Source organism: Cololabis saira, chromosome 20 (genome assembly GCF_033807715.1).
Source record: "Cololabis saira isolate AMF1-May2022 chromosome 20, fColSai1.1, whole genome shotgun sequence".
Lineage (NCBI taxonomy): Eukaryota > Metazoa > Chordata > Actinopteri > Beloniformes > Belonidae > Cololabis > Cololabis saira.
Window position 1 is genome coordinate 4,609,526 of NC_084606.1, and position 12,462 is coordinate 4,621,987.

The following is a 12,462-nucleotide window of genomic DNA, read 5'->3' on the forward strand; positions in this document are numbered from 1 at the left end:
GTCTTTTTCAGTTATGGTATTTCTACTTTCACTTAGTTACTTTTTTAAAGTACTTTATACACCTCTGATTATTTATTTATTTGTTTTCAATAACTTACATTTATTTGAAATGCAACAGACAGGGAAATGAGAAAAGTTAGCGAGACTGTGTGTATTCAGTTTGGAGCGGACAAGTCTGGACTCGAACCCGCGACCTCCGGTTCTCCCGGTCGTGACGTCACGGAGCCGGAGCAGCGAGCAGGAAAACAGGGAAACGGGGGAGAAACTCCGCGGAAACTCAACAACCGTCGCAGCGACAAAACTACGCTTTCTAAGTTCGTTTTCCCCCAGAAACGCGAGGACGGAGGCGCGGACTGTTCCCCGAGCCCCGGGGGCCGGCTCGGCCGGAAAAAGTGGACTTTGTTCGGGGGAAACTTGCTCTTGTTTGTGGATGTTTGGTGGATGTTTGGTGGATCAGCTGGAGGAATGACCATGATAAAGCTGCGGCTCCTCCGAGCCTGAGCGTCCATTTCCCGCGACACCAGGGGAGGAAACGCCGGGGGAAACGGCTCCCCGGGGATTTATTCTCCTGAATAACCGGGCAGACATGGCGGAGGCCCGGGCGGAGCAGGAGGAGGAGGAGACGCGGAGGAGAGAGTCCGCGGAGACGGTGGTCCGGCGGCCGCCCGGAGGCTGCAGCAGCGCAGCAGGTAAAACACAAACTACCACAGGTAAAACAAACTACTGCACCAGGTAAAACACAAACTACTGCACCAGGTAAAACACAAACTACTGCACCAGGTAAAATAAACTACTGCACCAGGTAAAACAAACTACCTCACCAGGTAAAACAAACTACTGCACCAGGTAAAATAAACTACTGCACCAGGTAAAACAAACTACAGCACCAGGTAAAATAAACTACAGCACCAGGTAAAATAAACTACTGCACCAGGTAAAACAAACTACAGCACCAGGTAAAATAAACTACAGCACCAGGTAAAACAAACTACTGCACCAGGTAAAACAAACTACAGCACCAGGTAAAATAAACTACAGCACCAGGTAAAACAAACTACTGCAGGTAAAACAAACTACTGCAGTTAAAACACAAACTACCGCAGTTAAAACACAAACTACCGCAGGTAAAACACAAACTACCGCAGGTAAAACACAAACTACCGCAGGTAAAACACAAACTACTTCAGGTAAAACAAACTACTGCAGGTAAAACAAACTACTGCAGGTAAAACAAACTACTGCAGGTAAAACACAAACTACCGCAGGTAAAACACAAACTACTGCAGGTAAAACAAACTACTGCAGGTAAAACAAACTACTGCAGGTAAAACACAAACTACTACAGCAGGTAAAACACAAACTACTGCAGCAGGTAAAACACAAACTACAGCAGCAGGTAAAACACAAACTACTGCAGGTAAAACTACAGCAGCAGGTAAAACACAAACTACTGCAGTTAAAACACAAACTACTGCAGGTAAAACTACTGCAGCAGGTAAAACGCAAACTACTACAGCAGGTAAAACAAACTACTGCAGGTAAAACACAAACTACTGCAGCAGGTAAAACAAACTACTGCAGGTAAAACACAAACTACTGCAGGTAAAACACAAACTACTGCAGGTAAAACACAAACTACAGCAGGTAAAACACAAACAGCTGCACCAGGTAAAACACAAACTACTGCAGGTAAAACACAAACTACTGCAGCAGGTAAAACACAAACTACTGCAGGTAAAACACAAACTACTACTGCAGGTAAAACTACTGCAGGTAAAACACAAACTACTGCAGGTAAAACTACTGTAGCAGGTAAAACTACTGCGGGAGGTAAAACACAAACTACTGCAGGTAAAACTACTGCAGGTAAAACACAAACTACTGCAGGTAAAACTACTGTAGCAGGTAAAACTACTGCAGCAGGTAAAACACAAACTACTGCAGGTAAAACACAAACTACTACTGCAGGTAAAACTACTGCAGGTAAAACACAAACTACTGCAGGTAAAACTACTGTAGCAGGTAAAACTACTGCGGGAGGTAAAACACAAACTACTGCAGGTAAAACTACTGCAGCAGGTAAAACGCAAACTACCGCAACTTACTTGTGATAAGCACCCACAATAATACGCCATGAATTTCTGCATCTGCAAAAGAGGTAGTAATTCCTTTTAAAGTTATCTCATACATATATATATATATATATATATATATATATATATCAGTGTTTCCCCTACCATTGTACAGGCCTGTCGGGTCCGCCAGGCCAACGAGACCCCCCGCCAGGCCTAAAAAAAAAAATCAATGATCATTTACGTTTAGGAGCCTCTGCAGCTGTTCTGCAACGTGAGTCAACCTGCTTCGTTGCCTAGTAACGATGCGACGGCGTAGGGTACGCGGCGACACGCACCGTACATGCACGTCGCCGCGTACCCTACGCCGTACCCTACGCCGTACCCTACGCCGTTCCCTACGCCGTAGGCTCTGCGTTGGTGTAACGCGTAACCATAAATCAGCCTTTACCGTCGCTGACACCGATCCGACTGCCGACCCCGGTCTGACTGGTGACCCAGTAAAAAACAACGCATTTAAACATCTGGCTGGGATCCCGAATGGCTTAATAACCATAAATACAAGCCCTTGGTTGTACCACACTCCCCATAGTAAATGTCTAATTTGTTGTTTAGCTTACATTTTTGTTCTGATTGAGCTTCTTTTTTTGGTAAGCAATAATGATGAAAATAACACAGACAATAGATTGTCTTTCCAGTAGAACCACTAAAGGCAAATTTTTTTCCCCAGTCAAATGCATGTAACTCTGTTATAACAAAACGGGTAAAAAAAATCTACAATGTTTAAATTATTTATAACTGATATAATCTCAATTGTGAATAGGGATGTTTTGTGGCATATGCCGTCAGCACAAGCAGCCGTTAAAAGACGACCAGAGGGTTTTCATAGAGATCCCTCTGAACTATATAGAAAAGTTGTGCTCAATGCTCGTATGGGTCAGACCTTTCAGGCCCAGGACACTCTGGTTAAAGGTTAGATTAAGTCTAATGATTTCATTGAAGTGATATCATTCACCAATATAGGCCTACAATGATTTTTAATGTAAAACTTTGTTATATTGCTGCATGTCACATGTCCAATATGCCGTCCCATGCGCTTCACATATATAAACACTGTACATACATATATATATATATATATATATATATATATATATATATATATATATAATGTGTGTGTGTTAGACTTTTACATTCCCAGTTTCTCACTTTCATGAGATATTTGGTGTATTCCCGTAAAATGTATCACAGTACTGATAAAAGTGTCCTTTCCCTACTAAATAAGAAGCACAAACACCACTTTTATATCATTTTATGGACTAAACATGAGTTAACTATGATTTAAGGGATTGTTTGACATCTTATTGAGTATTGAAACACCACGTTAATCTAAATAATTAGCAGATTTTCACCAGCGTGTCCCGTGAGCTGCACGTGAGCGTGGACGTCTCACAGCCATAAAGTCCTGAATCCACAACAGTATCAAACTATCTAGGTCAAAGTTCACACATGCATGTGGTAAATCCAGGGTCAAAGTTCACACATGCATGTGGTAAATCCAGGGTCAAAGTTCACACATGCATGTGGTAAATCCAGCGGGAGAAGCTTCTCCTCCGGCAGGGACGTCTGTGCCAACAGTTTATCTCTGAGTCCACTCCTTTGTCTCGTTCCGGGGAAACTATAGTCATAATTTAACAGCGTTTTCACACTTCCAAGTTCTGTTCCGTGTGAGTCGTACAATTACCCAGAAACCCCTCTGCTAACGTCAGCCCTGCCCCGAGGCGAGGGCGGGTTTGGCTCTGGGAATATTCCAACATCGTAGGTCGTCTTTCAGGGAAACGCTGAGGAGAAGATCGTCCCACGTAAACGCAGACCTGAGAACCTTCAGGAGGAAACAGTTCAGGTCAAGTCCTCGTGGATATTACTGCGTTGAGCTGAAGCTAAGGGTGCTTTCACCTCTGTCCTGTTTCAAGCAGTTGTTCCGGAACAGGGAACGTTTCCCCCTAAAGATCGGAACGTTTGGTACATGTGGGCACAGCAATCGCGCTCTGAAACGGCACAAAACAAGCTAGCTGAGATCCTAGGAGAGGTTAGGGTTAGGTTCTCCTAGGAGAGGTTAGGGTTAGGATCTCCTAGGAGAGGTTAGGGTTAGGATCTCCTAGGAGAGGTTAGGGTTAGGATCTCCTAGGAGAGGTTAGGGTTAGGATCTCCTAGGAGAGGTTAGGGTTAGGATCTCCTAGGAGAGGTTAGGGTTAGGATCTCCTAGGAGAGGTTAGGGTTAGGATCTCCTAGGAGAGGTTAGGTTCTCCTAGGAGAGGTTAGGTTCTCCTAGGAGAGGTTAGGGTTAGGTTCTCCTAGGAGAGGTTAGGGTTAGGATCTCCTAGGAGAGGTTAGGGTTAGGATCTCCTAGGAGAGGTTAGGGTTAGGATCTCCTAGGAGAGGTTAGGGTTAGGATCTCCTAGGAGAGGTTAGGGTTAGGATCTCCTAGGAGAGGTTAGGGTTAGGATCTCCTAGGAGAGGTTAGGTTCTCCTAGGAGAGGTTAGGTTCTCCTAGGAGAGGTTAGGGTTAGGTTCTCCTAGGAGAGGTTAGGGTTAGGATCTCCTAGGAGAGGTTAGAATAGAATAGAATAGAATAGAATACATCTTTATTGTCCACCAGGGGTGGAAAATTGTCTTTGGCTCACCAAAAGACAAACATCTCTAAAAAACAGACAGCTCTAGGACAACAACATACATACATGATTACATAAGAACAACAGAGGTACAATTAACATATAAGTAAAAAGATAAATAAGAATAAAAATAGAAATAAAAGTAGAAATGATACAGTTCATCAGAGTCTGTGGATTGGTCACTTTTTAGAGTTAAGAAAACTGATTGCATTGGGAATAAAAGATTTTCTGAAGGCGCCTTTGGCCAGAGGAACTCTGTAGCGCCTCCCAGACTTCATAAGTTCAAAGTGTCTAGAAAGAGGATGAGAGCTGTCTGCCACAATTCTCCCGGCCTTTCTCCTTGTCCTTTCACTGTAAAGGTGGCTAAGTGGCTTAAGGGGTTTTCCCACAATTTTGCTCGCCATTGTCACAATCCTGTTTAGTTTGTTCTTGCACTTAACGTTCAAGTGACCAAACCAAGCAGAGATATGAAAAGTTAGGACACTCTCAATGTGTGTGGTGTACACAAGCTCCAAGATTTTTGGGCTAACACCAAGACAGCTCAATCTTCTAAGGAGATTGAGTCTCTGAGAGCATTTCTTAAAAATAAAAACTGTGTTTTCAATAAAACTCACCTGACAATCAAGAACTGTGCCAAGATATTTAAAAGTTTCCACTGTTTCAACAGGTTGACCATGCAGTGTAACTGGCTTCAATGTCAGATCCTGCTTAGTGCAAAGAAGCAGCTCCTTTGTTTTGGACACATTGATCACTAGCTGGCTTTTTTGACACCAAGCTTCAAGGGCATTAATATGGCTAAGATAGAAAGCCTCACCAGAGGGATCTGTTCTCTGCAGCAGACCAACTAAGGCCATGTCGTCTGCGTATTTGATCAATTTAAAGTTCCTTTCATTTAGTGCAAATTCATTAGTAAAAAGAGAAAAAAGCAAGGGTGAAAGAACACTGCCTTGTGGGCAGCCAGTGCTTATAGTAAGCACTTCTGACTGAGAGCCATTTACACAGACCCTTTGAGGGCGGCAAGAGAGAAAATCTCTGATCCAAAGAATCAGCCCTTTATCAATATTTAGATCAGCCAGCCTTTTCAGGAGAATATGTAGCTTCATAGAATTAAAGGCTGCACTGAAGTCTACAAATAGGACCCTGGCATATCCTTTAGGAAGTGCAAGCTGCTTTGAGACTGAATCTAGCAGAGTCAGCACAGCATCATCTGTACCTCTGTCACTTTTATAAGCGAACTGAAGCGGATCTAATACAGGTTAGGGTTAGGTTCTCCTAGGAGAGGTTAGGGTTAGGATCTCCTAGGAGAGGTTAGGGTTAGGTTCTCCTAGGAGAGGTTAGGGTTAGGTTCTCCTAGGAGAGGTTAGGGTTAGGATCTCCTAGGAGAGGTTAGGATCTCCTAGGAGAGGTTAGGGTTAGGATCTCCTAGGAGAGGTTAGGATCTCCTAGGAGAGGTTAGGGTTAGGATCTCCTAGGAGAGGTCAGGGTTAGGTTCTCCTAGGAGAGGTTAGGGTTAGGTTCTCCTAGGAGAGGTTAGGGTTAGGTTCTCCTAGGAGAGGTTAGGGTTAGGATCTCCTAGGAGAGGTTAGGGTTAGGTTCTCCTAGGAGAGGCGCAAGGAGAAGAGTCGGTGCAGCCTCCACCACCTTCTCTCCTATTGGACGTGCCAAGATGTCGTCCCAGCGCGGCACGGTGAAATTAAAAGATGTTCAATTCGGGCAGGGTTTGTGCAGCGCCAACCCTGCGGTAGGCGCCCTCTCATCCGCCGCTGAGCTCCGCTATGCGCCGAGCGCACATGCATGAATGGGTAAAGCCTGATTTATGGTTCCGCGTTAAATCGATGCAGAGCCTACGGCGTACCCTACGGCGTAGGCTCTGCGTTGGTGTAACGCAGAACCATAAATCAACCTAAAGGGGCGTGTTGTTTATCCCGGGGTACAGAAGAAGAAACTCCTTCCGCGTTCATTTTACCAATCAGAGAACAGCTGGTTCGCGCATGGCATTTGTTATCAGCTTTGAACCGGTACAGACGTTTGCCTTGTGAACACAAACCCCACGAACGAGAAACGGAACAACTGTATCGATTTAGCCCCTGAATCGGAACAAAACAAACGGGCCACAGGTCTGAAAGCACCCTAAGACGACTATCGGCTTTTCTTCCAGTCTGAGGTCAGACGGGTTAAAAACGTTAGAAACACATTAATGATTTACGTAAAACTGGTTTAGAACGAAAAGCGCGACTCGTTCTTACGCTTAACCACACAAGGACGCCGGACTGAGACTCCTTTTCCACCAAACCGGTTCCAAATTTGGATCTGGTTCCCAACTCATTCAACTAGGAACCAGCTGAGAACCGCTTTGTTTTTCCCGTCTCTACTAACGTCAGTTACGTCTCTTCTAACGTCAGTGACGTCTCTTCTAACGTCAGTTACGTCTCTGCTAACGTCAGTTACGTCTCTGCTAACGTCAGTTACGTCTCTGCTAACGTCAGTTACGTCTTTAACGTCAGTTACGTCTCTGCTAACGTCAGTTACGTCAGTTACGTCTCTGCTAACGTCAGTTACGTCTCTGCTAACGTCAGTTACGTCTCTGCTAACGTCAGTTACGTCTCTGCTAACGTCAGTTACGTCTCTGCTAACGTCAGTTACGTCTCTGCTAACGTCAGTTACGTCTCTGCTAACGTCAGTTACGTCTTTAACGTCAGTTACGTCTCTGCTAACGTCAGTTACGTCTCTGCTAACGTCAGGTACGTCTCTGCTAACGTCAGGTACGTCTCTGCTAACGTCAGTTACCTCTCTGCTAACGTCAGTTACGTCTCTGCTAACGTCAGTTACGTCTCTGCTAACGTCAGTTACGTCTCCGCTAACGTCAGTTACGTCTCCGCTAACGTCAGGTACGTCTCCGCTAACGTCAGTTACGTCTCCGCAAACGTCAGTTACGTCTCCGCAAACGTCAGTTACGTCTCCGCAAACGTCAGTTACGTCAGTTACGTCTCTGCTAACGTCAGTTACGTCTCTGCTAACGTCAGTTACCTCTCTGCTAACGTCAGTTACGTCTCTGCTAACGCCAGTTACGTCTCTGCTAACGTCAGTTACGTCTCTGCTAACGCCAGTTGCGTCTCTGCAAACGTCAGTTACGTCTCTGCAAACGTCAGTTACGTCTCTGCTAACGTCAGTTACGTCTCTGCTAACGTCAGTTACGTCTCTGCTAACGTCAGTTACGTCTCTGCTAACGTCAGTTACGTCTCTGCTAACGTCAGTTACGTCTCTGCTAACGTCAGTTACGTCTCTGCAAACGTCAGTTACGTCTCTGCAAACGTCAGTTACGTCTCTGCTAACGTCAGTTACGTCTCTGTAAACGTCAGTTACGTCTCTGCAAACGTCAGTTACGTCTCTGCAAACGTCCGTTACGTCTCTGCAAACGTCAGTTACGTCTCTGCAAACGTCAGTTACGTCTCTGCAAACGTCAGTTACGTCTCTGCCAACGTCAGCTACGTCTCTGCCAATGTCAGTTACGTCTCTGCCAGCGTCAGTTACGTCTGCTAACGTCAGTTACGTCTCTGCAAACGTCAGTTACGTCTCTGCAAACGTCAGTTACGTCTCTGCAAACGTCAGTTACGTCTCTGCAAACGTCAGTTACGTCTCTGCAAACGTCAGTTACGTCAGTTACGTCTCTGCTAACGTCAGTTACGTCTCCGCAAACGTCAGTTACGTCAGTTACGTCTCTGCTAACGTCAGTTACGTCTCTGCTAACGTCAGTTACGTCTCTGCTAACGTCAGTTACCTCTCTGTTAACGTCAGTTACCTCTCTGCTAACGTCAGTTACCTCTCTGCTAACGTCAGTTACGTCTCTGCAAACGTCAGTTACGTCTCTGCAAACGTCAGTTACGTCTCTGCAAACGTCAGTTACGTCTCTGCAAACGTCAGTTACGTCTCTGCAAACGTCAGTTACGTCTCTGCAAACGTCAGTTACGTCAGTTACGTCTCTGCTAACGTCAGTTACGTCTCCGCAAACGTCAGTTACGTCAGTTACGTCTCTGCTAACGTCAGTTACGTCTCTGCTAACGTCAGTTACGTCTCTGCTAACGTCAGTTACGTCTCTGCTAACGTCAGTTACCTCTCTGCTAACGTCAGTTACGTCTCTGCTAACGCCAGTTACGTCTCTGCAAATGTCAGTTACGTCTCTGCAAACGTCAGTTACGTCTCTGCAAACGTCAGTTACGTCTCTGCAAACGTCAGTTACGTCTCTGAAAATGTCAGTTACGTCTCTGCTAACGTCAGTTACGTCTCCGCAAACGTCAGTTACGTCAGTTACGTCTCTGCTAACGTCAGTTACGTCTCTGCTAACGTCAGTTACCTCTCTGCTAACGTCAGTTACGTCTCTGCTAACGCCAGTTACGTCTCTGCTAACGTCAGTTACGTCTCTGCTAACGTCAGTTACGTCTCTGCTAACGTCAGTTACGTCTCTGCTAACGTCAGGTACGTCTCTGCTAACGTCAGGTACGTCTCTGCTAACGTCAGTTACCTCTCTGCTAACGTCAGTTACGTCTCTGCTAACGTCAGTTACGTCTCTGCTAACGTCAGTTACGTCTCCGCTAACGTCAGTTACGTCTCCGCTAACGTCAGGTACGTCTCCGCTAACGTCAGTTACGTCTCCGCAAACGTCAGTTACGTCTCCGCAAACGTCAGTTACGTCTCCGCAAACGTCAGTTACGTCAGTTACGTCTCTGCTAACGTCAGTTACGTCTCTGCTAACGTCAGTTACCTCTCTGCTAACGTCAGTTACGTCTCTGCTAACGCCAGTTACGTCTCTGCTAACGTCAGTTACGTCTCTGCTAACGTCAGTTACGTCTCTGCTAACGTCAGTTACGTCTCTGCTAACGTCAGTTACGTCTCTGCTAACGTCAGTTACGTCTCTGCTAACGTCAGTTACGTCTCTGCAAACGTCAGTTACGTCTCTGCTAACGTCAGTTACGTCTCTGCAAACGTCAGTTACGTCTCTGCAAACGTCAGTTACGTCTCTGCAAACGTCCGTTACGTCTCTGCAAACGTCAGTTACGTCTCTGCAAACGTCAGTTACGTCTCTGCAAACGTCAGTTACGTCTCTGCCAACGTCAGCTACGTCTCTGCCAATGTCAGTTACGTCTCTGCCAGCGTCAGTTACGTCTGCTAACGTCAGTTACGTCTCTGCAAACGTCAGTTACGTCTCTGCAAACGTCAGTTACGTCTCTGCAAACGTCAGTTACGTCTCTGCAAACGTCAGTTACGTCTCTGCAAACGTCAGTTACGTCAGTTACGTCTCTGCTAACGTCAGTTACGTCTCCGCAAACGTCAGTTACGTCAGTTACGTCTCTGCTAACGTCAGTTACGTCTCTGCTAACGTCAGTTACGTCTCTGCTAACGTCAGTTACCTCTCTGCTAACGTCAGTTACCTCTCTGCTAACGTCAGTTACCTCTCTGCTAACGTCAGTTACGTCTCTGCAAACGTCAGTTACGTCTCTGCAAACGTCAGTTACGTCTCTGCAAACGTCAGTTACGTCTCTGCAAACGTCAGTTACGTCTCTGCAAACGTCAGTTACGTCTCTGCAAACGTCAGTTACGTCTCTGCAAACGTCAGTTACGTCAGTTACGTCAGTTACGTCTCTGCTAACGTCAGTTACGTCTCCGCAAACGTCAGTTACGTCAGTTACGTCTCTGCTAACGTCAGTTACGTCTCTGCTAACGTCAGTTACGTCTCTGCTAACGTCAGTTACGTCTCTGCTAACGTCAGTTACGTCTCTGCTAACGTCAGTTACCTCTCTGCTAACGTCAGTTACGTCTCTGCTAACGCCAGTTACGTCTCTGCAAATGTCAGTTACGTCTCTGCAAACGTCAGTTACGTCTCTGCAAACGTCAGTTACGTCTCTGCAAACGTCAGTTACGTCTCTGCAAACGTCAGTTACGTCTCTGCAAATGTCAGTTACGTCTCTGCTAACGTCAGTTACGTCTCCGCAAACGTCAGTTACGTCAGTTACGTCTCTGCTAACGTCAGTTACGTCTCTGCTAACGTCAGTTACCTCTCTGCTAACGTCAGTTACGTCTCTGCTAACGCCAGTTACGTCTCTGCTAACGTCAGTTACGTCTCTGCTAACGTCAGTTACGTCTCTGCAAACGTCAGTTACGTCGTTGCTAACGTCAGTTACGTCGTTGCTAACGTCAGTTACGTCGTTGCTAACGTCAGTTACGTCTCTGCTAACGTCAGTTACGTCTCTGCTAACGTCAGTTACGTCTCTGCTAACGTCAGTTACGTCTCTGCTAACGTCAGTTACGTCTCTGCTAACGTCAGTTACGTCTCTGCTAACGTCAGTTACGTCTCTGCCAACGTCAGTTACGTCTCTGCTAACGTCAGTTACGTCTCTGCTAACGTCAGTTACGTCTCTGCTAACGTCAGTTACGTCTCTGCTAACGTCAGCTACGTCTCTGCTAATGTCAGCTACGTCTCTGCTAACGTCAGTTACGTCTCTGCAAACGTCAGTTACGTCAGTTACGTCTCTGCTAACGTCAGTTACGTCTCTGCTAACGTCAGTTACGTCTCTGCCAATGTCAGTTACGTCTCTGCCAGCGTCAGTTACGTCTGCTAACGTCAGTTACGTCTCTGCAAACGTCAGTTACGTCTCTGCAAACGTCAGTTACGTCTCTTCTAACGTCAGTGACGTCTCTTCTAACGTCAGTTACGTCTCTGCTAACGTCAGTTACGTCTCTGCTAACGTCAGTTACGTCTCTGCTAACGTCAGTTACGTCTCTGCTAACGTCAGTTACGTCTCTGCTAACGTCAGTTACGTCTCTGCTAACGTCAGTTACGTCTTTAACGTCAGTTACGTCTCTGCTAACGTCAGTTACGTCAGTTACGTCTCTGCTAACGTCAGTTACGTCTCTGCTAACGTCAGTTACGTCTCTGCTAACGTCAGTTACGTCTCTGCTAACGCCAGTTACGTCTCTGCTAACGTCAGTTACGTCTCTGCTAACGTCAGTTACGTCTTTAACGTCAGTTACGTCTCTGCTAACGTCAGTTACGTCTCTGCTAACGTCAGTTACGTCTCTGCTAACGTCAGGTACGTCTCTGCTAACGTCAGGTACGTCTCTGCTAACGTCAGTTACCTCTCTGCTAACGTCAGTTACGTCTCTGCTAACGTCAGTTACGTCTCTGCTAACGTCAGTTACGTCTCTGCTAACGTCAGTTACGTCTCCGCTAACGTCAGGTACGTCTCCGCTAACGTCAGTTACGTCTCCGCAAACGTCAGTTACGTCTCCGCAAACGTCAGTTACGTCAGTTACGTCTCTGCTAACGTCAGTTACGTCTCTGCTAACGTCAGTTACCTCTCTGCTAACGTCAGTTACGTCTCTGCTAACGCCAGTTACGTCTCTGCTAACGTCAGTTACGTCTCTGCTAACGCCAGTTGCGTCTCTGCAAACGTCAGTTACGTCTCTGCAAACGTCAGTTACGTCTCTGCTAACGTCAGTTACGTCTCTGCTAACGTCAGTTACGTCTCTGCTAACGTCAGTTACGTCTCTGCTAACGTCAGTTACGTCTCTGCTAACGTCAGTTACGTCTCTGCTAACGTCAGTTACGTCTCTGCAAACGTCAGTTACGTCTCTGCTAACGTCAGTTACGTCTCTGCAAACGTCAGCTACGTCTCTGCAAACGTCAGTTACGTCTCTGCAAACGTCCGTTACGTCTCTGCAAA

General features: G+C 46.1%; 1 protein-coding gene across 2 annotated transcripts in view; it reads left to right on the top strand.

Moving 5' to 3' along the window:
• The first annotated feature begins 232 nt into the window (after positions 1–232).
• Positions 233–12,462, top strand: part of LOC133420132 (SH3 domain-containing protein 19-like) — a 64,886-nt gene continuing 52,656 nt past the window's right edge. For both annotated transcript variants that reach the window (XM_061709719.1, XM_061709718.1), the window contains exon 1: positions 233–710. In XM_061709719.1, the coding sequence (XP_061565703.1) occupies positions 587–710 (124 nt within the window). In that variant the 5' untranslated portion in view covers positions 233–586. The remainder of the gene's footprint in view (positions 711–12,462) is intronic.